This window comes from Procambarus clarkii, chromosome 18, assembly GCF_040958095.1.
Source record: "Procambarus clarkii isolate CNS0578487 chromosome 18, FALCON_Pclarkii_2.0, whole genome shotgun sequence".
In the NCBI taxonomy this organism is placed as follows: Eukaryota; Metazoa; Arthropoda; class Malacostraca; order Decapoda; family Cambaridae; genus Procambarus; species Procambarus clarkii.
The window spans coordinates 40,125,832-40,151,448 of record NC_091167.1 but is presented as its reverse complement, the minus strand read 5'-3'; the positions used below and the strand labels follow the sequence as shown (position 1 = coordinate 40,151,448).

Below are 25,617 nucleotides of genomic sequence, written 5' to 3'. Positions count from 1 at the left end.
GCTCCCTGTGCCTCTCTGAGGGGGCCAGGTTCTGGCTCGTGGTCCCCGGTAGGCCTAGAACTCCACCCACATCGACTGATGCAAAATAGTTAGGATATCCATATCAGCCATGGATAGCTCCGGGGAGCCGTAGGGGCTCCCCCCAGAAAAGACATGTAGAGAGGAGAAGGTTGAATCAACAAAATACCTTGTTGGGTAAATCTGCTGAAACAGGTAGAGCTATGGGAAAATACCTGGGATGTATAGGAATGTATGTGCCAATATGCATCCTAGAGGTCCAGGGACACCATCCAAGATCCAGTCTGTAATAGCAGGCAAACTTGGGCCAAAGTAGTCACATAGAATGTTGGACAGGCAATGAAGCTGTTCAATCCCAAAAGATCAAGGATGTATCATAGGCCCACTTGAGTCCTGTTTAGGGACCAGGAATAACTGAATAACTGGGACTCCAACCAAAGGGACGAGGTCATCTCGACCATGCCCAAGTCTGGCTAACCCACAATGACCCAACTCTGTGCCGGGAAGGGATCCTGACCCGTAAGCCCCGACCCCCATGAGTCAGGGAGTGACCGACCCACTCCACTGCAAGCCGAGGGAGAAAACCTGTAAAGCCCCTAAATCCTTGAACCAGAAGCTGGAAAAATGAGCCAGATACCCCTTGATGGTAGTGTTAGAGAAAACACTCGGGTGAACCTGAATGCTAAAAGAAACAAAACTCAAAGCAAATAGCTCCTACAGGAAAAAGTCAAAGGATAGCAGGCACTTAGCTCGAAGCAGAGGGACTCACTACATCTGATGGATCCAGAGCACTAGTGTAGAACCAACTTCTACCAGAACCAACCCATTCTCTTGTTTAGATAGTAGTTTTTGTAAATAGGTGCACCATAGTACAAAGATTGCCATTCTAAGCAATTAGATAGTAGAACTTTATTCTATTTATTTTAGTCGGGAAAAATGAAACTTTAGTGCCGATTTCTACTTTCTAATTTCGTTGTACGTCGGTATATATATTGTACCTGTACTATAGACCTCATCATTTCTATAATTGCAGGAGAATGGACTGACCAGAACATAAGCAACAAAACTGATTAGGGGAACTGGATGCAGGCAGGGACTGAACCACCTGTTGGTGGCGATCAGTACTAACGAGTTTCGAGCTAGTTTGAGTGAATCTTATGTTGCGTGTAAATTGTTTGTGCCATTGTTTGGCGTTTTGAGGCTTTGTTTTCTGTGAACTTTTCAGCTGTCTGTAAAGCTTTGCTAACCTTCTGGATGCTTTTCCAATCAGGTGGCAAAATGTCACTCATTCTCAATGCCTGCCTTTGTGAGGGGGTCCAGGTTATGGTTCTAACATCTGGCCAAACATCTGATATTACTCATTAGAATGGAGTAATGTCAGTGAGATGGCTTCAGGTAATCGCTGGGTGGCTCCCCCAGAAAAGCCGTCCCTAACTTACTATTTCGCTCTCTTTTAGTTTAAAATTGGTAGGTAGACCAAATATGGTCAAACAATATTATAGCTACTAGTACAGTATTACATTACAGCTTCATAAAATAATATTGCCTAAATATAAAGCATTTTTTAAAAACTTTGCTTACCATAAGTGGCGAATTTGATTATCATAAAATTAATGACAAGAGGCAGTGCTAAAAATTTATATTTTATAGCAAAACAATAATAATAAATAAATAAAAATAAAAAACATAAAAAACCAGCATTGAATGTAATGAAACGCCATTTTCTGGGTGTGACCGAGGCTCCCCGGAACTTATCCAGGCTGATATGCTTATACAGTATTAGACTTTGACTTCAGTGTGAATGGAGTTCTTAGGCCTACTGGGGACCACGAACCAAAACCTGGCCCCCTCAGAGAGGCACGAGGAGCAATGGGCTACAGAAATGCACATGTGATTTGGAGCATTTTATGTCTGCTATCGACTGGGTCAGGCACCCAGAAAGGTAACCATCCTAAAACAAACCCCTATTCTGGTTGAAACTACTACTAAACATCAAATGAGTGGACAGAACTTCCCAAAGATAAACGAGCAAACGAGCATGACGTCATCACGTTGCCGCGCCGCTGTCTGCGCAGCTTCCCCCTCCCAGGGAGGGAGAAGGAGGAGCCCTAGACCCCTTGCACAAGCCACCCAAGACCTCAGTTCTGAGGCTGGATATCAAAAACACTCAAAAAACCGCCAACCGGAAGGAAGGAGGGTTGGCGGGGAGGCTCTGGGTAAATTTACGAACATCGTGGGCATGGGTATAGACCGCAGGCTAGCTGGACCGAATAACCATGCGAACGACCTGGGAGACCCAAACCCTGGAACAGGGAAGAAGGGAAACGGGATCAACCCAAAGTGTATCCAAGGCCACAGAGGCCGTGACTTGCAAATAACGGCGAAGAGCCCACAACCGGGATACAACACATGATGCACCCCCAGGCTGACCAACCAAGCATCAACAACCCAAGGACCTCTCCGAAAAGCAGCCGTCTCATTCTTCACCAGAAAAGAAGGAGATGGCTGCAACTGAACAAACCTATCACCAGGAACAAACGAGCAGAAACCCCTGCACCAGATGAGGGCATGAAACTCCCCAACCCGAAACCCAGAAGCCAATTCCAACAGGAAAAAGAGCCTTAGAGAGAGAATCCTGAACCGAAGGGGCCACAACAAGCCAAGGAGAAGAGAGATGAGAGAGAACCCTGTCCAAAGATCAGGACGGCTCAGGTGACACATGAGCAGGCCGGAGGTGAAACAACGCCCGAGACAGCTTGCGAAATGGCGAAGAACTAACCGATGATGAAAGCAAGTTCCAGCGGCCCCGCCAGCGCTGCACGATACGAGGCGACAGTATTTGGCATAAGATGATGGTCCTGAAACAGCCATGAGAGAAAGAACAAGATCACCCGAACCGAAAGTGAAGTAAACCTATGAAGAGACAAAAAGAAACTTCATACTGCCTGATCACCATACAGATGGTGATAGACCCAATTCAAAAATACCTGACGCGAAGACTCGAGGAGAAGATCGAACCAGCCACGTAACAGACCAGACCGATCATCTGAAAGAGGCGGAGCTGCAGGAAAACCCCTGGGTTTGGACACTGAGCAAGCAGCGCCTGAAACCAAGGCTGGGCTAGCTACCAAGTCTCCAATGAAAACACAGGACAGTCCACCAGCCAGGATGACTCCAGAACCTCATAACAAATGCAGTGGGGAAATGTAGACCCAAACCTGAACAAAGATGGATCCATAATGGAGGCCTAATCCGGGTTATGCAGGAGGTAAGCCGCAAAGGCATCCTGCACCACATGAGGTGCGGAATGCCAAACCCGGGGAGGGGCAGACACCAAATCCAACTCGTACAAAGAGGGGAGGGGAGGGGTAAAAAAATCCCATTCCTTGTAACAATAAGCCCCATTCAGAGGGTAGAAAAACCCAGGCGGGGTCCAACGGGGCCCAAGGCCCCCAAGCCAACCCTTCCCCAGCCCCGGGAACCACCACTTCAGGACCCTGGGCCCGAGTCGTCCCCAAAAGCCTCAGCCTCAAAAGAAAAGGCCAGCGCAGCCGTAGAAGCCGGAAGGAAGGGGGGGCCCACTGGTCGGACACAAACACTTCAGCAGGGAGAACCGACTCGAATGGCCTCCGTCGCTACCCCGGAAGGGGCATCCCCCGAGACTGCCCGAGTCTCAAGACCATCTAAATCCTGCCCCTGACCCCGAAAGTCACAGACGTTTCGGAGCTGGATGCAGGGGGGAAGGACCAAACTAAACCACAGCAGGGAAACGACGAGTAGGTGCAGACTAAACCAAGGCCAACACCCCCAAGCCTGGGTCCCTATAACCAAAACAGGACAATCTCAGGGCTTCCGAGGAAAGCAAGCAACATAGGTTTAGGTTGTTGCAACGCGCTAACGTGCAACATTATACCCAAGTATAATAATCAGTGGACTGAGTAAACTGAGTCACAAACAAGCAACAAAACTTGCAACAACCCAAGGACCCCTCTGGAAAGCAGCCGTCTCATTCTTCACCAGAAAAGAAGATGGCACAGCAGAGACCTGCTGTGGCTCTCTGCAGGACTCTGGGTCGAAGGTGTCACCGACCCAGCAGGCAGCGTGACGGAGGCAAAAACAATGAGTCACCCTGAGACAAGAGGACAGAGCAACCCTCAAACCCACACAAAGCGAGGGGGGGGGACTCAGGTGCCTGGGTTCCTGACCCGGTCGATGGCAGACATAGAATGCTCCAAATCGCGTGTACATTTCTGTAGACCTCTGCTCCTCGTGTCTCTCTGAGGGGAGGCCAGGATCTGGCTTGTGATCTCCAGTAGGCCTAAGAACTTCATTCACACTGACTAATGCCAAAGTCGAATATATGCATATCAGCCTGGATAAGCTCCGGGGAGCCGTAGGGGCTCTCCCCAGAAAATTTTTCAAATAAGTGAGAAAATAATTTATAAAATGTACTAAAGGTATACATTATCTAAAGCCCCAATGCCTTACGCTCTTCCATGACCTCTCCATTTATATATTTGAACCAAGCCCAATTCCATAGGATGGACAGTCAATATTTATAGTGAGGGGACCAAACACAATGTATTTTTAACTTCTTCAACAATACAATCCCTGAAGTGCGTACAAGACACACATTTGATGTGCATTCATTTCTTGCACTCATGCTGAGAAAATTAATGAACCTGTGAAGTAGTGTTTTTATGACTACACACATTACATTAGCAATGGTCACACTCTAAAAGATAAAATAGTAATCTGTATAAAAATTGACATTTGAAGCAGTGACATGGCATGTATAAATATTCAGTAGTTCAAGAAGATCTTATACTGGGTCAAATTATTTACACTGGAATATTACACAAAACTATCAGTAGGTTATTATAAAACAAGTTAGTCTTGTAGTTTTAAAATGACTTTGGCACGCTAATATAAGAATGCATACTCCTAACAATAGCTTTGCATACAGTATTCAAATTATGCACTGCGTTCATCTAAAATATATACACAGTATATAAGTTACTTGTTCACAGTAAACAAATTTAAGGTATACAAAAAAATACAAAATCAGTTGATAAAACACTATGGAATGACATGTTAGCTATCTGGTCATTTAAAAAAAATGATCACTATATTAAATATATCACAAAACATATTTCTGAAATGCTTAAGTGGTGAGTGCACCATATATCCAATCATATTATATTTCAACAGTACTTTACTATTGGACATGTCACTCCCACTACACATTATGATGGCAACATCTAAATGTTTCATCACACACAAATAATACACCACATCTGCACATTCTCTCTTCAAAATGCCAGCTTCCTCAAAATGTTTACCTTATTATACCCTTATTTTAACTTAATACACACATACACATTTCTGCCTTCTACATGCAATATTTACTTAGCAAACAAGTGTCTTCTAGTGTCCACAATACTATAGTATTTAATGAGTATAGTATATAATGAGCTAACTGTGCACTATCCTCTGAGAACATTAATGCTTACATATGCAGGAAACCTTTAATTTAAGCAAAATTCCATTAGTAAAGAGAGATTTAATAAATCATAAGGTTTGTATGGGGTCCTTTGAGTGGTTTTGTTCCTATGTAAGTCACTGGAATGCCTTCTAATAATGCCTTGACATGTTGTTTGCTACTTTCAGCTTCCACTGATGCCTCAGTGCATCACATAATACAATCATTTTCAAACTGTTTTATTAACCATTATTTCTAAGTCATTGTGACATGGAAAAAACAATTAAATATCTCATGTCACAAGTGAGTGGAGCTTATTGAACCTCCACTATTCTATTACACAGTCCAATGCCATAAAACCGTCACTGGTTCTGTGCAGAAGTCACAATTTAATTTCAATAATTACTGAATGAGGATTATTCTAATAATTGTTTCTAGCTTTCTAGCCCTTTAGTAGTTCCTTTCGCTTACTACTCTGGAACCTCAGGGCCACCCCAATCATCAGGCTCTAGCACATTTCTTAAGACTCCAGGAGCAAATGTCAATATACTGCCTCCCTCATAAGAGCAGGAAAGCATGTGGGAATGAAAGAAAGCTCTACCCATCACTGGAGCGAACTGCCTACAAAGTCAAAAAGTGTCGCAAAACAACCTACATCGCCAAGAGAAATATTGGAAAAGTCAAACAACCGAATTGTTAGAAATCACAAACTACACCTACTCTAACTCCCTTGGCAGCCCCAGGTCATACAGGGTCCCAGACATCTGGCCTCATCACTATTGAGCAGCCACTTCCAATCCAATTCCCACATAGAAAATGGAAGACAGGGTGGGAATAGGGAGCTACCAAGAAGCCACTCAGAAAGAGGCTGTTCATTACACTCAACCCTCTATTTCAGTCAAAATTGTTCAGTAAAATAAATTTTGTTATATCTATTAGGATTCCTTGGCTCAACCTGTCACCATGCCTAGCCCTGAGATATGTCCTAATTAATCTGAACAAGTCCTGGCTGTGTCAGCTGGCTCGCAGTATTGTATGTTACTACAGAATCTATAAATATAACTGCTCCATTAATATCATTTCTCATTATCATGTTGATCCAATATTATTAATGTTATATACTGTAGTCATCACTACCCATCTATAATTAATGTTAATACAAATTACTTTAAATCATCTTTCTGTACCTCAGGTACTACAGTGGTTTCATTTCTTTAACATTGAGTGTTTGCCTTGCAATTTACAAATCACTAAATTCTCCATGTAAACCTTAACCTCTTTCTTAACTTTACGACTTGCCCAAATCATTATCGTTGTGCTAGTGACTATAAGCCTCACAAAAATCTGTAATAAAACCACACATTATACCTTTTTTTCATATAAAATAAAATAATATAATGAAATATAAATAAATTGATGTTCATAATCATTTTTAATTTGTGCACAAAAACAAATGGTATGAAATTTATATTTTTGATACAAAAATGTTCGCCAATGATTCTGAATCCATATCTAAAAAAAGGAGGTCTGTCTGAGGTTGGATGCCAAATTACTTGTGATCTCTCTCACCAAACTTTGCAGGGTGACTGATGGTTGTTGGGAAATGGTCATGGGTGAGTTGGGGTTGATCCTCATGCCCCAACCCCATTTACATAATATGGTTAATGATACCAAATTCCAGTCATACTAAATACCAGAGTCCATCCTCACTAAGATCCACCCAGCATATTATTTTCAACATTAATACATGTTGGGAGCCCCCCCAGAATCAAGAGAACCATGCTGTAGCATTATGGTAGTGTGCAATGTAAATGGTGACAGTAAAGTGCCTGGGAAATCAAGATGGTAAAAGCAAGGAAGACTGATATATAGATGGTAACAGTGAGGAAAACTGTTATGAAGATAACAGTGAGGAAGTCTTATGAAGATGGTCACAGTGATAGTGTGTAGTGAAGCTACCAAACCAACAGGCCAGACATCATAGCATTGGACACTAAAGCATCAATCACAAAAGGACCCCCTATTAATTCTTCACCAGAAAAGAAGGAAAAAGGCCATTGATGAACAAAATGACCACTAGGGTCAAAGAAGCAGAATCCATGCCTCGGCACATGAGCATGAAACTCCCCCACCTTGCATCTAGAGGCAAGAGCCTACAAAAAAACCAGCGTTGAATAAAATGAAATGCCATTTTCTGGGTAAGACCCGGAGGCTCCCCGAAGCTATCCAGGCTGATGTGTATCTATTAGCTTTCTGGCATCAGTCAAAGTGCCTGGAGTTCTTGCCTACCGGGGACCACGAACCAGAACCCGGCCCCCTCAGAGAGGCCCCCCTCAGCAATGGCCTATAGAAACCCCCGTGTGGTTGGGAGCATTCTATGTCTGCCATTGACTGGGTCTGGCACCCAGAAAGATAGGCGCCTCAAAAACCAAACTTTTATTCTGGTAAAAATATTACTACTGAAAGGTGAACAAGTGGACAGAACTCCCCAAACGGAAAGTAGTAAACGAGCATGATGTCATCACATTGCCGTGCCGCTGTCTGCAAACCCTGCCCTCCCTTAGAAGGGGAAGGGGGAGCCCCAGACCCTCGCGCCGGCGATCCAACCGGCAGTTATTAAAGCTGGATGTAAAAAACACGCAAAAACACTGCCAACCGGAGGGATGCGGGGGAACCTCCAAGTCTCACCCAGAGAATGGCATTTCATTATATTAAATGCTGGTTTTCTAGGGGGAGCCCCATCGGCTCCCCGGAGCTAACTACCCAAAGACAAGGAAAAACACAGGGACTTACCTGGGAGGTGGTTAGTCCTCACTCCTCAATGCGAAGTCGAGACAACTGGCTGCAACTGCCGACCCAATGAAACACAGGCCCTACCAGGTCCAGGGACATTGAAATAGGCAGGAAACCCACCTGAGAGGTGTGGTTGTTTCACCTCTCAGATGCATTGGCAAATGCATCTATTGGCTGATTTGCCAATAGATGCACAGCCATGGAAAAATGCCCATGTTCAGACACCGGGCTAGAGGAGCCAGAAACCAAGGCTGAGCTGGCCACCAAGGCACTAAAAGGATCATCATTCCCGAGCATGATTCCAGACTGGACCTTAGGATGGTCCAAAAAATATATATACAGTATATTTTTCACATTTGATGTTTTCACCCCTAAAAATTTTTCCACTACCAGTAAAAATACAACTACCGAAATTGACCTATTAAATGACAAAGTGATGTCTCACTACAGACAAGAGTTAAAATGCAAGGAAAACAAGTGTCTTTAGACAGATTCTTAGTAAGACAAGTAAGCAGTGAGCCACAACCAGGTCCTAGTGGTATGCCTGCAAAACGTAGGAGAGAAAGTACCCCAGAGAAGTCATCACTGCCTGATGTTATAATGGAAGAGGATAACTATAACTTGTACATACAGTACTATAGTACAAAATATGTGTGTGTATTATGTATGAAATATATTTTAAGTCAATATTTTTGGGAATGTGGAACGGATTAATTCAACATTATTTCTTATGGGAAAATTTGTTTCAAGTTCCGACCCGTCTCTGGTAACAGGTTAAATTTGTAAATGAAAGTACCACTGTATATACATTTTAGGGTGATCCAAAAAGGTTAGTACACAATTTGTTTTTATTTTTTGTGTTCACACCCTTGCAAATTAATCATACTCATCCATGGAAGGGAGGACAAGAAAAATTCTCCTGAAGCAAGGGACCGTCAACAGAAGGAACCAAGATCCAAGAAGGGACCTTTGTTGGTCCCTTCCAGCTGGTTGGAAGTTGACTGGCAGTTGTAAAGACAAAAACTCCAAAACCCCAGTGAGACCAGACTGCCTCTGCTGATGAAGTGGATGGGGCCACCCCCATCCCCTATGTGGCTGGGGGTGGCATGCTGTATAAACATTAGTGCACCCCAAGCACAACCGATTAGAATGCCCTGCACCCAAGGGCCCAAACAGAGGAGTAAAATAATGTACATACTCATGAACAGCCCAAGGCGAGGCACTTCACTCTGGTGGCCTGGCTACTCGGGGGCCAACTCCCAACCACACCACAGAAGCAACTATCAGTGCAGGGGCAGCACTAATGAGCATCCTGGGAAGAAAACCCTGAGCACATGCAGCTCTGAGCACTAAAGAAGCCAAGCCGACACAACAAAGCCAGATATAAAACATGCACATGAAGCAAACACTAAAATAAATGAATGAAACACTAGCAAATTGCCCCCCCAGTGTGAAGTCAGTAAGATGGCTGGCACTTAACTGAAAGTGTAAGGGCTCTGCTACAAAAATTGATGACCCAAGGAACTAAAAGTTGTTGATAAAAACACATCAGCATCAGAACAGACTGAAGGAAGCCAGCTCTGGGACGGGGCCTGGACAGGCTGGTGGAGGCTATCTGTATTAATGAGTTTGAGTAAACCAATTGTTTAATTAGAATCTTTTGCAAATTTGTTTGGCAATTTTAAGGCTTCATTTTATGTGATCCTTGTAATTGTCTGTAATGCTTTCCAACTTTCTGGATGCTTTCCCAGTGAGGTAGTAGATTGTCACTCACTATTTGTACCTCTGAGGGGGATGATGGGGAGCAGGTTCTGGCTCTGGTCCCTGGTAGGTCAAACAGAACTCCTTTGACTGATGTTACCCAAAAGTTTGAAGCCATCTCTGCTAGACAGCATTAGGGAGCCATCAAGGGGCTACCTCAGAAAATGTTGTGGTTACGTTGTGTGTAAGTTGGCATATTAATAACAGCTGAAAATCTTTTGACGAACTCTAGAAATCAAAACTCTATTTCAGACTTTATTGGTTGCCGAGATTTCAAATTAGAATTGATCCATTTTAATCCTTGCTGTGTGCATAGTGCCTTAACCACTTAACTGCGTCAGCCGAGTATTCTCGGTTGGCGGGAAACTGCCCCAACCGAGAAAACTCTTTTTTTTTTTATTTTTCCGTACCCATTCTAATGTGTACGAGGTTGGTTGTGTACGAAATGGACTCTTATGACCTCCAGTGAGAAGCAGCCATCTTGGAAAAAATTCCCAGAATGCCCTAGGGCTGCTGGCTGGGTTAGTACTGAATGAGCAACCATGGGTGGCGCATGCACCTCTGGCTCCCAAACACCTGTCCGACGCGGTGTTAAAAGATAATGCTCTGTAGGTGAAATTCAAACCTTATTGTTTGAAGAACATAAGGGTCATAATATTGATGAAGCTAGGTGCAATAAGGACCTAACACAAAGGTCGGATGCAAGTGATACAGCACCTATGAGGACGATACAGCGAGTGTATCCAGTTGTAACTCTGAGCGTCACCCCTTGCAATCCTATGCTATCTCCAATTTATTTAGATGATACATAGATAAATCGTTTTCTGTGTTCAGTGATGATGCATCCGATACAAGTAGAATAGATGAACAGTGTTAGCGGCTTCCATGGTGGTGTTTTCCATAGATATTTTCAAGAATACTTGAATCTCTTCCTGACTGACGGACACTCTTTGGGGCAAACTGAATCTCTTCCTGTGTGGGATCATACAAAGCGATCTTTTCAAGACTACCTTACAAATTAATCTTTTCCTATAATCTTTTCAATGCTACCTTATGCTTTACAAGCTTGGCTACATACAACCTACACGTACTAAAGCCAAGGGTGTACATGAGTGCGTTATTTGCAAGCACACAGAATGAAGAAACAGGAAGCAAAATTTTATCTGTACCTGGTGCAACGAGAGTGAAGTCGCGCTGTTCACCATGGACCACTTTGTTGACTATTACTCACTTCCGAAGTACTGAGTGTGTAATACAATGTGTTACTGTGTAAATAGTGTGTGAAACTGTACATATTGTAATTTTAGTGAATTTTTAACAAGTAATATAGCAACAATAAACATTTATCGTGGACACATTACTGACACATGTATCACAGATCCATGGAACATTATGAACGTTCTACTGTATACATATTGTAAAGGACCCAAATATGCATCATATACAATAAAAAACAAAAAAAAAAACACATTGGAAATACATAGAACAAATATTTGAAAATATATTTGTGGCAACACCCGGTACTTGAATGGCCCGCACGACCGTGTCTGGGCGTTTCATGCACGGGCGACCAGGCCCTGATGACGTCACAGCGAACCTTGTCCATGTCCCCACTGCCAAAGTAAGTGGAATTTGGTATTTATTTTTACATAGACATGTTCAGGGAAGGGAATTTATCATTTTACGAAGAAAAAAGAATTTTTTGGGAACACTTTATTTCATGCGCACAGGGGGAATTTCACAATAAACTCGGCGCAGCAAGGTGGTTAAAGCACTTTACGGGTTAGTGCAAAAAATTATTGAATTTAGCAGTGTTTTAATGTTTTCCTTTTAAGTTTTTGCGCTTTATGAATTGAAATGAAAATTGTTGAGTTAGCAATATTCTGACATTTTTCATGTTTTTACATATTTACAGTTAATGTTAATAATTAATTAACCCCCACACCATAAAGTTGTTACATGAAATCAAGTGCACAGTGCAGGGGGTTAAGACGGGACACAGAGGTCAGCCCCAATTACCCTATGACACTCCCTATACAATCACAAATCACTATGCAAAGTTCTATCAGGCTAGCCCCAAGCGTCTAGTCTCGACTATTGCACAGACAAGCACCCACTTTTATAGATATAGATTGTACAATTAGTTTTATTATATCATTTTTGTATGGTCGTGAAGTTAAATATTCCAAAAACATAATTTTGAATAATTTTAATAATGTATTCATACTAAAGAATTGGCAAATCAATGAAAATTAATTCAGTGCAATATTTTATTTATATATAATATATATTATATATATATATATATATATATATATATATATATATATATATATATATATATATATATATATATATATATATATATAATTTATTTATTTCCATTACTTGGGGTTTCCTTCATGAAACTCTATACAAATAAAATACCTGTATTCAACAATACAAAGCTACAAATATTTTTACTTCCCCCAGTTAGTTACCCACTGAGTGTGGCTAGTAGCAGGCTGAGTGTCTCCAAAAGGAAACTGTAGCTGTATATGAGTTGGCATTGTGGGAGCTTTTACAGACATTGTAAATGGTGCCGCTTGTTGCTGCTGCTGCTGTTGTTGCTGCTGTTGCTGCTGTGGTGGTGGAGGTGGTGGCTGCTGTGCTTGCTGAACCTGTTGCTGATGGGTGGTTACAGGCAGACTGACAGAGGTAGTAGTAGTAGCCACCATCACTTGCTGAGCAGCTTCAGGAATGGCTGGAGTCTCACAGAAGCACCAGGACTGCCACTGATTATTACCTCCAAATGTAAGAACATGAGCAGTGTGATTCTGACAATTGTTGGCTGGCCTTGCAGCACGAGCAGGCTGCCCTGGTCCACCAGAAAGCATTAATGTTGGCACCTGGGCCATCTGCTGGGGATTTTGCTGTGGAGCTGCTTGTGCATACTGATTAAGATGTGATGTATCTTGAGTGGTGATAATGGTTCCTGCAGGTATTGTTGTGATCTGATGCTGCTGTTGAGGCTGCTGTTGTATATGTTGTTGCAGAAGATGTGGCTGCAGCTGCATGTGGGCTTGTCTATTATCGGGTTCTTCCCCGTGAACTTGTAAGCAGTGTCTTTTAAGGCTACGAAACTCGCGGAATGTTGTGTCACACCTCTTGCAAGCAAAAGGCTTCACACCAACATGTTTATACATATGTCTTTTCAGAGCACTTTTGTCAACAAATGTAGCAAAGCATTTTTCACACACAAAAGGCTTTTCACCTGTATGAGTCATCATGTGCCGTTTAAGACCACTAGACTGAGGAAAGTGTTGATTACAAGTCTCGCATACATGTGGTTTAGCAGGGCCATGGCTTAATTTGTGTTTCTTAAGATCTCGTGGACGAGTATACTCTGCCATGCACTTATCTTCATCACACTTAAAAGGCGTTTCACCTGTGTGACTATATACATGCCACTTCAAGTTATTCTTACGGCTAAATGAAGCTTCACATAATTCACACTGAAATGGCTTCACCCCAGTATGAGCTATCTTGTGTCTCTTTAAGTCTATAGCTTGACCAAAGGAAGCTGGACAAAGATCACATTTGTATGGCTGCTCACCAGTATGAGTTATCATGTGGCGAGTAAGATTATTCTTAACGCAAAATGCTGCTTGGCATATTACACACACATAGGGTTTCTCACCAGTATGAATCCTACTATGGCGGTTCAAACTACTTTTTTGTATGAAAGCAGCTCCACACATAGGACAAGTATATGGTTTCATTTGTGTATGAATTCGTTCATGAGTTCTAAGATGTGATATTTGTTTGAAAGACTGTTTACATACATCACACTGATATGGCTTTTCACCAGTATGTGAACGTTTATGAATATTTAGATGACTACTCTGAACAAACCTGGCTCCACATTCATTACACTCATACGGTTTTTCTCCACTATGAAGACGCATGTGCAATCTGTAGCTGTTTATGTGTGTGAACTGGGAATTACACTGATTACACGAGAGAGCTTCCTGATGAGCACGCTGGCGGTGCTTCATTAGTTTATTCATCCGGGAGAAGACAACATGACACTGGTCACATTCAAATTTCTGTAAATTAAGATAGTAGTAAATATAACAAAATTGCAGATAACAAACAATAAAAGCAAAGAGTAATAATCAAAAGTTTGTTTATTTAATTGCAAATTTGAAATATAGTCTATACCATGCATACAAACTTTACTTGCATTAGGAATTTTACTGGTTTCATTACAGTATACAGTACTATGAATTTAAGAAAAAAGATGGGTGGTGTAATAATCTTTCTACCAATTTCCACAGTCTAAATAATAAGCAATTGGGTGTGGTGATGCTACACACCACACTGCATCCCCCTACAATACAGCAAGAGGAGTTTGGACTAGGCACCCAATCTACTATACATTTCCTCCATTAAAAGCTAAGTGCCCCCCTCCCCTCCACTCCCCAACCATATCAATGAAGTGGAAATTGGTTCAAGTGATGATGGACCAATGAGCCCAACATTTGCCAAAAGCAAATGCAAAGATATCCTGCCCGCTAGAAACTAAGCAGTACTATATGGAAATACAAATAATTAACGTTTGCAGTGAGATTTTAAAGACAAGTGCAGTACTAGACTTCGTGGCACAATTGTTGTGATAAAGCAGTCTATTCTAACACTACTCTGCCTTCTTTCCGAGTTGGATTTATTCATAACCAGGATGTAGGAGGACTACTAGGGAACATTTAAATTAAATAGGATACATAATTTTATATTATGTGAAATTAGATAATATATGCATTTTATGTAATATGCTAGGTTAAACAAAATGGTTCCTGGCACTGCTCTCATGTTATCAAATGATATGATGCTTTATATGTCATGTGACCCAAAGTGACCAGTGGGGACTACCTATCTTTTGCATTAGCGACTTAGCTTGCAATTTGGACAAAATCACCACTTGCTGTCGAGACATGAGCGAGTGAAGAAAGTTTCTGATGTCCAGTGGTCTATGTTGAGTACACGTATATCTATACAAGGTGGCAGCCTAATTAGGTGCAGTGAAGATAATAATATCTTAAATGACTGCTGGATATTATTATTCTGAGGAGATACATTCTTGGTTACTGACAGTGTTAGTCAGTTTTATTGTTCTCATGTTCTCTTTGCTCTCCTTAGTTTGGTCAGGACTAGATTCCTAGTCAGTGACCCATTATGCTTACACATTTTCTATGCATTCAGTGCACAAAACCCAAGATATGATCTGAAAGTAATGGGGCATCACTAAATGACAGCTCTCTCAAGTATCCAACTTTGTGATTTAATTTATTAATAAATATTATTAATTACGGGTAAATTAATCTGACCAACTACTCATTAGACCCAAAGAAAGGACATAAAAGATAGTTGGCCTCGAACCTATAATTTGGTATAAGAATCACCAATCAGGAAGTGTAAGTACAGAATACACTGTTCTATATTTTGGTTTATTTTTAAAGCTTAATCTAAAATGCTTATATGTAACTGATTTACATGTATTAGCAATGATGTAAATAATATTTATAGTTGTTGTAACAAGCACATACTGTGCATGTTGCAGAGCCTCGGAGGCTCCCTGGAACCTACAGGGCTTCCCCACAGAAAACATGTGAGAAAACATGCCTCGTACTTACGAGGCTCCTAAATTAAACAAAATGTTGCCTGACATACATAACCCTGTCAAACTCACCTCTGTCTGGTCATCAATGTGCACTTTCGAGTGATATTTGAGTTGAGTATCTCTGGCAAATCTGGCAGGACAATATTCACACTGATATACTTTGTTTAACTTCCTGGGTGTGAAGGTCAGGCGACGCTTTTCTTTTCTTTCTCCCTTTGACTTTTCTTCCTCTCTCCTGTTTTACAGGGACGTCATCATCATCATCATCTTCATCTATTAGGGTACCTTCTGGATCAACATCAAGTCCATCTTCTTCAGCCTGTGATAGATTAATATAATAAAGGATATAAAATTACTTTAGGAGTTATAAAATCCACTTACAACTGTATCACTAAACAAGAGCAGCGAAACGGATAATTGGAGGTTTGTCTGTTCACACGCTGGAGCTATGCAAGATACGATTAAGAAGTGAAAGAGTGATTATATTTCACATATGATCCAAGAGATAAAATAAAATGTTGGGCAAGAAAGAACTGTTAGAGGAGTACAAAAGAAGAGTTGATAGTACTCTTGTATCTTGAAAATACTTTACAGACAAAGCCTGTTGGTAAGATTCCACAACACTTAAGCAGTAGAACAGATTGCCAACCCTGTCTACGGAGGGCAAATAAAGGAATCAGTTGGTTTGCAATGGGGCATCAAGACCAATGCAAAAATATGTCAAGCCAATACCATCAGAGTGTGTCCAATAACTCACTACACTCTCTGCCGGGTACAAATGTATAAGAGGTGAAGATATAAACCAAATGGACAGGGCTGCGGTAGAGAAAAATAAAAAACAAAGATGACAAAAGAAATTTCAAGACTTACTTCATTTTCTAGCTCCTCTTCCTTCTTGATGAGGTTAGTAGCTCCATTGGTTATCTGTGCCAGAGCTCCTCCACCCACCTCCGCTATATCCTGCTCCACTATTTGACTGATGCCATCACAAACTATCTGCCCCATCCCATTATTCACAATGTGTGCCACAGTACCATCCACAATCTGCACCATTGTGCCATCCACATCATGTTCCATCAGTCCATCTGCAATAGTCACATGGGTCATCTCTTCAGCAGTAACCTGACCCATTCCTCCTTGTTGGACAATGGTATCATTGTTGCTTTTACCATTCAGATCCATCTGCATTATTCCCCGTGAATCTTCCAGCACCGATGTGCACAGGTTCAGTGGAGGAGCTGTGCCCAGCTCAAAGACTGCCAGATGGGTCCCTTCACCTGGAAATAAAGATATAATTATAAACATAGAGTTGCATTACAGGGGGGTGCAATGTTTACTAGGTACTATAAAGAGTAAAGAGAATGTAATGAATACTGTAAATGATAGGAATATAATGAGTTTAGACTATTAAACTCATTTTATAACTATAATTAGTTATTAAAATCACTATGCAACTGTAATGAGTTGCAATTAAACTCATTTTACAATGAGTTTAATTACAACTGGGAGTGCTACTGCCCTCACTCATGGGGGGCATGAGTGAGGGCAGGGCAATGAGCGATTCCCCCATAAGTGCATGGGGGGATATTGTGTAAAACCCCGGTTTGTGTCTCGGAGAGGACTGCGGGATCCATGTGAGGGCAGTAGCACTCCCGATTGCAATTCTTTTACCTTGTCGTGGCACAATTGACTAAGTCATGTCTGAGATCACTGGACATAGGTTTGAACCCTCATCATGGCCCTTGTGGATTTATTCAATGACCAACATAGTTTAAGGCCCTATAGTCAGAAAGGTGGACTTGGAAGATGAGCATTTCCTGACAGCACAGGTGCAATTGAAGTACGCAGAATTAAAAAGCGATCAGTACCTTTCCAGTCACATTAGGCTCCTGGAAAATCCTTCAAATTAAGTGAACATATACCAGCAAAAATACCAAAATAGAAAGTACTTATAATTAAATGATGTCAACTCAACAAGAAAAAAATGCAGATACCATGAACCCAGAATTGAATGTAATGAAGTGCCTCTTTCTGGTAAGGTGGTTCCCTGAAGCTATCTCATTCGAGATGGCTCTCCTCTACAGAGTCACATCAGTCATAGGAGTCCAGTATTGTAGCCTACCAGGCACCAGAGCCAGAACCTGCCCCCCCCCCTCTCCCCCTCACAAAGGCACAGGAAAAAGAGGATTATTACAATGACCTTCACCGAGAAACATTCAGAATGTAAGCAAAGCAATACAAAAAGCTGCAAGATTCAAAGAAACAACCATACAGTTCTGCAAACAATTTACTCAGGCCCAAATGATTTGCTCAAAACTAGCTCAAACCCCCCTAGTTGATGTCCGAGTATACATACAGTACATTCAGGAGTATACATCCTGTCAGTGACGTCCGAGTATACATACATTTCTCAATTTTCCAGCTATGGAGAGTCTCACTTCTTTTCAAGCTAAGTGTAGGCCATTTTTTGGACTGGTTTTTGAGGCCATTTGCTTGTGTCATTTCTAACCTTTAGTATTTGCTTCATGTGCATGTGTCTATAAGCGTCACTTGTTGCATGAACTTGGTCTAATCTTCACTTTGAGCTGCGTGTGTTTAGGGCAGTCCTTCTGTAAGCATTCTATTAACGTAGGACGTTAATAGTACAGTGGTACCTCGGTTACAAACGCCCCTGTTTACGAACTTTTCGGGTTACAAGCCCGATTTGTTCGGAAAATTTTAATCGGGATACAAGTTTCTTGATACGCATACGGCTTGACCTAGCACGTGGTGGCACGGCGATTGTGCCTCAGTTTACCAGTGCCTCGTGTCCAGTGATTATCCCGCCTGTATTCTTCACAAGGATTTACAGTTTTTTTTTCAGATTTTTGGCTATTTGAGCATAAAAGTTGTTGTTATATATCTTGCCATGGGTCCCAAGAAAGCCAGTGGTAAGGTTCAAGGCAAGAAATCACATGCGAGAATGACCATAGAGGAAAAACAAGAGATCATTCGTAAGCATGAAACTGGTACTCATGTTGTTGAACTAGTTAGGCAGTACAACAAATCCATGTCAACGACATGCATTTTACTTGCCAAGAAAAAGAACATTCTGAATACTAAAGTGGCAAAAGGCATATCAACAATCACAAAACAAAGAACACAAATACTTGAGGATGTGGAAAAGTTGTTATTAATTTGGATACACAACAAGGAGTTAGCAGGTGGTAGCATTTCAGAGGCCATCATTTGTGAGAACGCCAGTGTATTGCACGAAAACCTTGTAAAGAAAACCCCTGGAACGAGTGCAGATACGAAAGACTTTAAGGCAAGCAGGGGATGGTTTAAAAAATTTAGAAAAAGAAGTGGTATTCATAGTGTTGTGAGGCATGGGGACGCCGCCCAGCTCAGACAAACTAGCGGCTGAAAGATTTATTGAAGAATTTAAAGATTTTGTAGAGGCTGAGGGATACCTACCGCAACAAGTGTTTAATTGTGATGAGACAGGACTGTTCTGGAAAAGATTGCCTAAGAGGACATAAATTACCCAGAAGGAGAAATCATTGCCCGGACACAAATCTATGAAAGATAGGTTTACTCTTGTGCTGTGTGGAAATGCGAGTGGCGATTTGAAAATTAAACCCTTGTTTGTGTCTCATTCTGAAAATCCAAGGGTTTCAAAAAAATAGTGTGCAGAAAAGAGCCAAATGTGTGTGCGATGTGAAGGGCTAATAGTAAGTCATGAGTGACTAGGATATTTTTTACAGAGTGGGTGAATGAGGTGGAGTGTCCCTGCCATACAAAAATAATCTGCAGGAGAAAAGTTTGACACTCAAGGCCCTGCTTCTTCTCGACAATGCTCCTGCTCATCCTCCAGGCATGGAAGATGCATTGTAGGACAAATTTAACCATTAAACTGCGCAACACGTCACATGACGTGTTGAGTAATTTGCCCAAAAGTGCGCATCATGTCAGATGACGTGTTGGAGTACTAAGCAAGATTTAAACGACCCGCAGATACATGGGGTTCACCTCGCCTTCATCAGGGCTCTTGTTAACAGACGCAATTTAAAAAAAAATCGTGGGCCACATTCCCGAGTGTGAGGTCCTCAGTACTGAGTGAGCCACCAAGGTTGACGCACACATGCGGGACCAAAGAGCCAGAGCTCGACCCCCGCAAGCACAATTAAGTACAGAATGAGATCACAGCACTGCTGTTCAGCTTGTGACCACAGCATCGCCTAAAAATGCCATAATATATATGTACTGTACATGCTATTATTTAGCGATGATAGTACAGTATTACATAAGACCCCTGACTGTGATAAAAATGACCAGGATTCTGATAATAGCAGGACTGTTGCGATAATTAGCGCTGTAGTGGGAGGAGTATTCTTGGTGGGAGAGAGGTAGCATTGTCTGCTGACTCTGTATGACTACCTTTTATTGTCTGGACTCACTATACCAGCTTAGTTGTTCGCTATGGTGAACAAAACATGCAGATACTTATATATGTAAGTATATGCTGAATAAAAGCAAAAACAGTATGGTGGGAGGAGAATGGTGGAGAGTCAGGTAAGGTGAGGGAGGGAGGGAGTGCCAGCCAGTGGCAGGCTGCCACTGCCACTAAGCATACCAACTTAGTGGTTTGTTATGGTGAACACAAATGTAGATACTTATATATAACGTGTATATATAATGTAATAACAGCAAAAGGAGTGTGGGGTAGAAGCCTTTTTTGGTGAGGGAGGGGCGGTGACATCTGCATGATTTGTCCATGTTGGTAGGGGTGGCTCTATGCTCTTTGGGCACTATACCAGCTTAGTTGAACAGTTATGGTGAACAGAATATGTAGAAACTTATATATAAAGCCTGTATATAGTGAATAAAAGCAAAAACAGTATGGTAGAGGAGGATGTGGGCGAGTGAGGAGTCATTGAGGGAGTTGAGGGAGAGAGTGGGAGAGAGTGGCAGCGAGAGGCTGACTGGCAGATGTGGTGGCCACACCTCGCCGCTTTTTGACTTGCAACATCAACTTAGTGGTTCGTTATGGTGAACAAAACATGTAGATACATATATAACCTGTGTATATAGTGTAATAACCAACAAAGTATTTGTTTATTGTTTTATGAACAGAATAATTGAATCAATAATATGCACACCATAATTTTGAGTACAGAGATGATTCACACATTTTATTATATAAATATATCACACTGCACACTATTGAATAATATTACAGCAAAAAAATGAAGAAAAATCAATCAGAGACATTGAAATAATTAGGTAATTATCTCCTTGTGGCTACTCCTGCCTGACAGCTGGGGCTGAACAGGCTGCCTCGGACGCATGCTGAGTCAGCACCTCTTTTTTGCGTCTTCCCCGCGCTATAGCGGGCAAAATATGCCACTTTCGATTTTTTTATTATTTTTCCCGTGATCAGGGAACACAAATTAACAAGTTTAGAAGAATTTTTTTTTTTTGTTATGCACCTGTGGGTGACAATGGCCCTTAGCAACACAAGGGTTAATTTTGTCACAATAAAGTTCCTTCCTCCTAACACCACTCCTCTAATTCAGCTTACGGACCAGAAAATCATAGCGAATTTTAAGAATCTTTATGAAAGGGCACTTTCCCTGAAATATTTTGAAGTGACTGATGCCACAAACCTCACCCTCAAAGAATTCCGCAAATACCATCTTAACATTTGTAGTGCTTTAAAACTCGTTGAGAAAGCCTGGCAAGAAGTGACTCGAAGAACCCTGATCTCTGGCTGGAGAAAATTGTGGTCTGAATGTGTGTCAGAACTAGACTTTGAAGGGTTGAGCCTGTAAATGAAGTGCCTATTGTTGAGGAAATTGTTACTATGGGCCGGAAAATGGGCTTTGAATTGGATGGTGCTGATGCGGAGGAGTTGGTGGAAGAACACAATGAAGAACTGACCACCGAGGAACTCCAAGCCCTTCAAAAGGAGCAGCAACAAGAGGCAGCCGAGAATATTTCTTCGGGGGAGGATGAGGCAGTAGAGAATGTCTCTTCCTCAACAATTAGGAAGTGGTGTAGGCTGTGGGAAGAAATGCAAACTTTTGTTGAAACGACTCACCCAGAGAAAGCTGTAGTAGGCCGTTGCATTACCTTTTCAATGACAATGTGATGCCTTACTACAGACAAGTGTTGCATAGAAAGGAAAAACAATCTTCAATGGAACGTTTTCTTGCAAGAAAATCAAGCAGTGAGCCACAACCAGGTCCTAGTGGAATGCAGGCAAAATGTGCCAGAGAGTGCATTCCAGAGAAGTCTTCACTGCCTGATGTTATAGGAAGGGGACTCTCCTTCCAAACAGTAACACCTCTCCTCCAAACCCCCTCCTCACCAATCTTCCATATGCCAACAGGAGTCAAGCATAGGTAAGTAATAACTTGAACATAATTTTGTAGTGAAGATTTGGGTGAATTAGATATAAAATTTACTTTGAAGTGAAGTTTTTTGGGAGTCAGGAACAGATTACCGTAATTCATTTCCAATTATTTCTTATGGGGAAATTTGCTTCGGTTTATGAATTATCGAATTACGAACTGTCTCCAGGAATGGATTAAATTCGTAAACCGAGATGGTCCCTGTATTACCCTAGTATGACCTGTTGAGTAATATTGAAAAAATCCCTTTTACATAGTTAAAAATGTTGGTCTGCCAAACTGTACAGTATTTGTCCTTGCAGGGTCTTCATAGTCATTTGGCAATTCAGTACTAATATTTGAAACTAAATTCTATGGTTGGTATTAATTTTGCTTCTGGAGGTGGTAAATAAAATATACAAATATTTAGCCAGCTAAAAAAAGGATACTGTACTGCTAAATCCTCCATTTAGAAAAAAGTATACAGGTACTATACACAAATCAGAGAGGGCAAATTATTTTGAATAAATATCATCTTTGTGATTAAAAGTCTTTTAGTCACAATTAAATAAGAACAAATTTAAGCATACAATAGTGTATTAGCATTAGCTTTCCTGCTGTTAACTTACCAGCCATGATGGAGCCCTTTCCAACAAATCACTCTGTTCTCCTGCACTCCATCTGACAAGACAAAAGTCACATAAGATTACACAACTAAACAACAATATATACATAGTAAGAATACATAGATTACAATATATATCTAGTAAGAAAAATCACTTATTAAATAATAAACTACTGTATAATGTTCTCTATATAATTTTTTGATGTTTATCTCACTTTAATATAAAAGCATTTTTCATACATGCATGTTATTTTGCATTAATTGTTTTGTGCTGTCCTGTCTCCAGAGTACCCCAAGAGATACACACAGGAGGAACACCTGACAGGAATAACCGTGAGGCACACCTGGGAGAACCAGCTGTGAAGTACAGTAAACCTAGGAGGAACAGCCGTGAGGTACATTCGGGAGATCCAGCTGCGAGGTACACCCATGAGGAACAGCTGAGAGGAACAGCTGTGAGGTACACCTGGGAGTGTAATCCAACTCCTGAGGCACATGTAAATAGGATAATGACAGCAGCATACTCTACACTGGCAAAAGTTAGATCATTCAGAAACCTCAGTAAAAAGGTATTTAGAGCACTTTACACTGCCTAAGTGAGACCAGTATTAGAGTATGCTGCCCCATCATGGAGTCCCCACCTGAAGAAGCACATAAGGAAACTGGAAAAGGTTTAGTAGTTTGCAACGAGGCTCATCCCAGTTACGTGGGATGGGGGGGTATGAAGAGACTGGAGGAACTAAACCTGACGACACTAGCAAAAAGGAGGGTGAGGAGTGTTTTTGATAGAAGCATATAAAATACTTAAGATTGACAGAATGGAAATAGACAAAATGTTCACATTGAATACTAACAGAACAAGGGGACATGGGTAGAAGCTAGAAAGTCAGACGAGTCACAGGATGCTAGTTAGTTTTCTTTTAGCATGAGAGTAGTGGAAAAATGGAATGAACTTAAGGAACAGGTTGTGGAAGCAAACTCTCTTCATAATTTTAAAACTAGATATGATAGGGAAATAAGACAAGTCACTACTATAAACAACCAATGGATAGAAAGGCGGGATCCATGAGTCAATGCTCGGTCCTGCTGGCACAAATAGTCAAGTACAACTAGACGAGTACAGTCCCTCAGGTACAGAAAGGGGCTTCTGACAAGGATGAAACATTATCTGACAGACAGACGAGGGTGAGAAGGAACAGACTAGAAGGAACAGGTGAGAAGGTGGAGGCCAAAACCATCTGTAGTTTCAAAGCGTTATGATAAGAAGTACTGGAAAGACTGGACACCATGAGCATAGTTCTCATCCTTTAACTACACTTAGGTTTATTACTTAGGTAATTACAGTCCCCAGATACACAAGGTGGGCCGGGCCACACAGTCCCCAGATACACAAGGTGGGCCGGGCCACACAATCCCCAGATACACAAGGTGGGCCACACAGTCCCCAGGAACACAAGGTGGGCCACACAATGGCCCACCTTGTGGTGGGCACCTTTCTTCTATTATAGAAGAAAAAGAGGCGATATGATCACTACGTTCAAAATAGTAACAGGAATCGATAAAATTTATAGGGAAGAATTCCTGAGACCCGGAACTTCAAGAACAAGAGGTCATAGATTTAAACTAATGAAACAAAGCTGCCGGAGAAATACAAGAAAATTCACTTTTGTAAACAGAGTGGTAGACGGTTGGAACAAGTTAGGCGAGAAGGTGGTGGAGGCCAAAACCGTCAGTAGTTTCAAAGCGTTATATGACAGAGTGCTGGGAAGACGGGACACCACGAGCGTAGCTCTCATCCTGTAACTACACTTAGGTAATTACAGTCCCCCAGATATACAAGGTGGGGACACACAGTCCCCAGATACACAAGGTGGGGGGACACACAGTCCCCAGATACACAAGGTGGGGGGACACACAGTCCCCACGTACACAAGGTGGGGGGACACACAGTCCCCACGTACACAAGGTGGGGGGACACACAGTCCCCACGTACACAAGGTGGGGGGACACACAGTCCCCACGTACACAAGGTGGGGGGACACACAGTCCCCACGTACACAAGGTGGGGGGACACACAGTCCCCACGTACACAAGGTGGGGGGACACACAGTCCCCACGTACACAAGGTGGGGGGACACACAGTCCCCACGTACACAAGGTGGGGGGACACAGTCCCCACGTACACAAGGTGGGGGGACACACAGTCCCCACGTACACAAGGTGGGGGGACACACAGTCCCCACGTACACAAGGTGGGGGGACACACAGTCCCCACGTACACAAGGTGGGGGGACACACAGTCCCCACGTACACAAGGTGGGGGGGACACACAGTCCCCACGTACACAAGGTGGGGGGACACACAGTCCCCACGTACACAAAGGTGGGGGGACACACAGTCCCCACGTACACAAGGTGGGGGGACACACAGTCCCCACGTACACAAGGTGGGGGGACACACAGTCCCCACGTACACAAGGTGGGGACACACTGTTCCCACGTACACAAGGTGGGAACACACTGTTCCCACGTACACAAGGTGGGAAACACACTGTTCCCACGTACACAAGGTGGGAACACACAGTTCCCACGTACACAAGGTGGGGACACAGTCCCCAAGGTAAACAAGGTGGGGACACACAGTCCCCAGGAACACAAGGGGGGGGGGGACCTCCTTATACTTCCCTGCTGCCAGGGTACCTCTCCTCATTAATATCCACCTGCACCACCACTAGTATGAACTACCTGCGTCCGGTGGGACTCGGGGCGATGACATTAACCTGGTAACCAGGTAGCTAGGGTCACCAGGTGGTCATGGTCACCAGGTGACCAGGGTACACTCCGACAAGAATATGACTACACTTCCATGCGACAAGGTCGTATACACACGATGTAAACAAAACTGC

The 25,617-nt window shown here is 42.2% G+C and overlaps 1 protein-coding gene and 1 long non-coding RNA gene across 2 annotated transcripts in view; one reads left to right on the top strand and one right to left on the bottom strand.

Annotated features, from left to right (window-relative positions):
• Positions 1 to 25,617, top strand: part of LOC138365874 (uncharacterized) — a 471,205-nt gene that overhangs the window by 33,860 nt on the left and 411,728 nt on the right. The window lies entirely within an intron of this gene.
• On the bottom strand, positions 4,909 to 25,608 carry LOC123754428 (zinc finger protein 271). The gene is given in 6 exon segments (XM_045736831.2): positions 4,909 to 14,142; positions 15,783 to 15,920; positions 15,922 to 16,032; positions 16,584 to 16,990; positions 22,717 to 22,768; positions 25,457 to 25,608. Coding segments are annotated over 5 exon segments (2,292 nt in total). The 5' UTR covers positions 22,724 to 22,768; positions 25,457 to 25,608; the 3' UTR covers positions 4,909 to 12,513.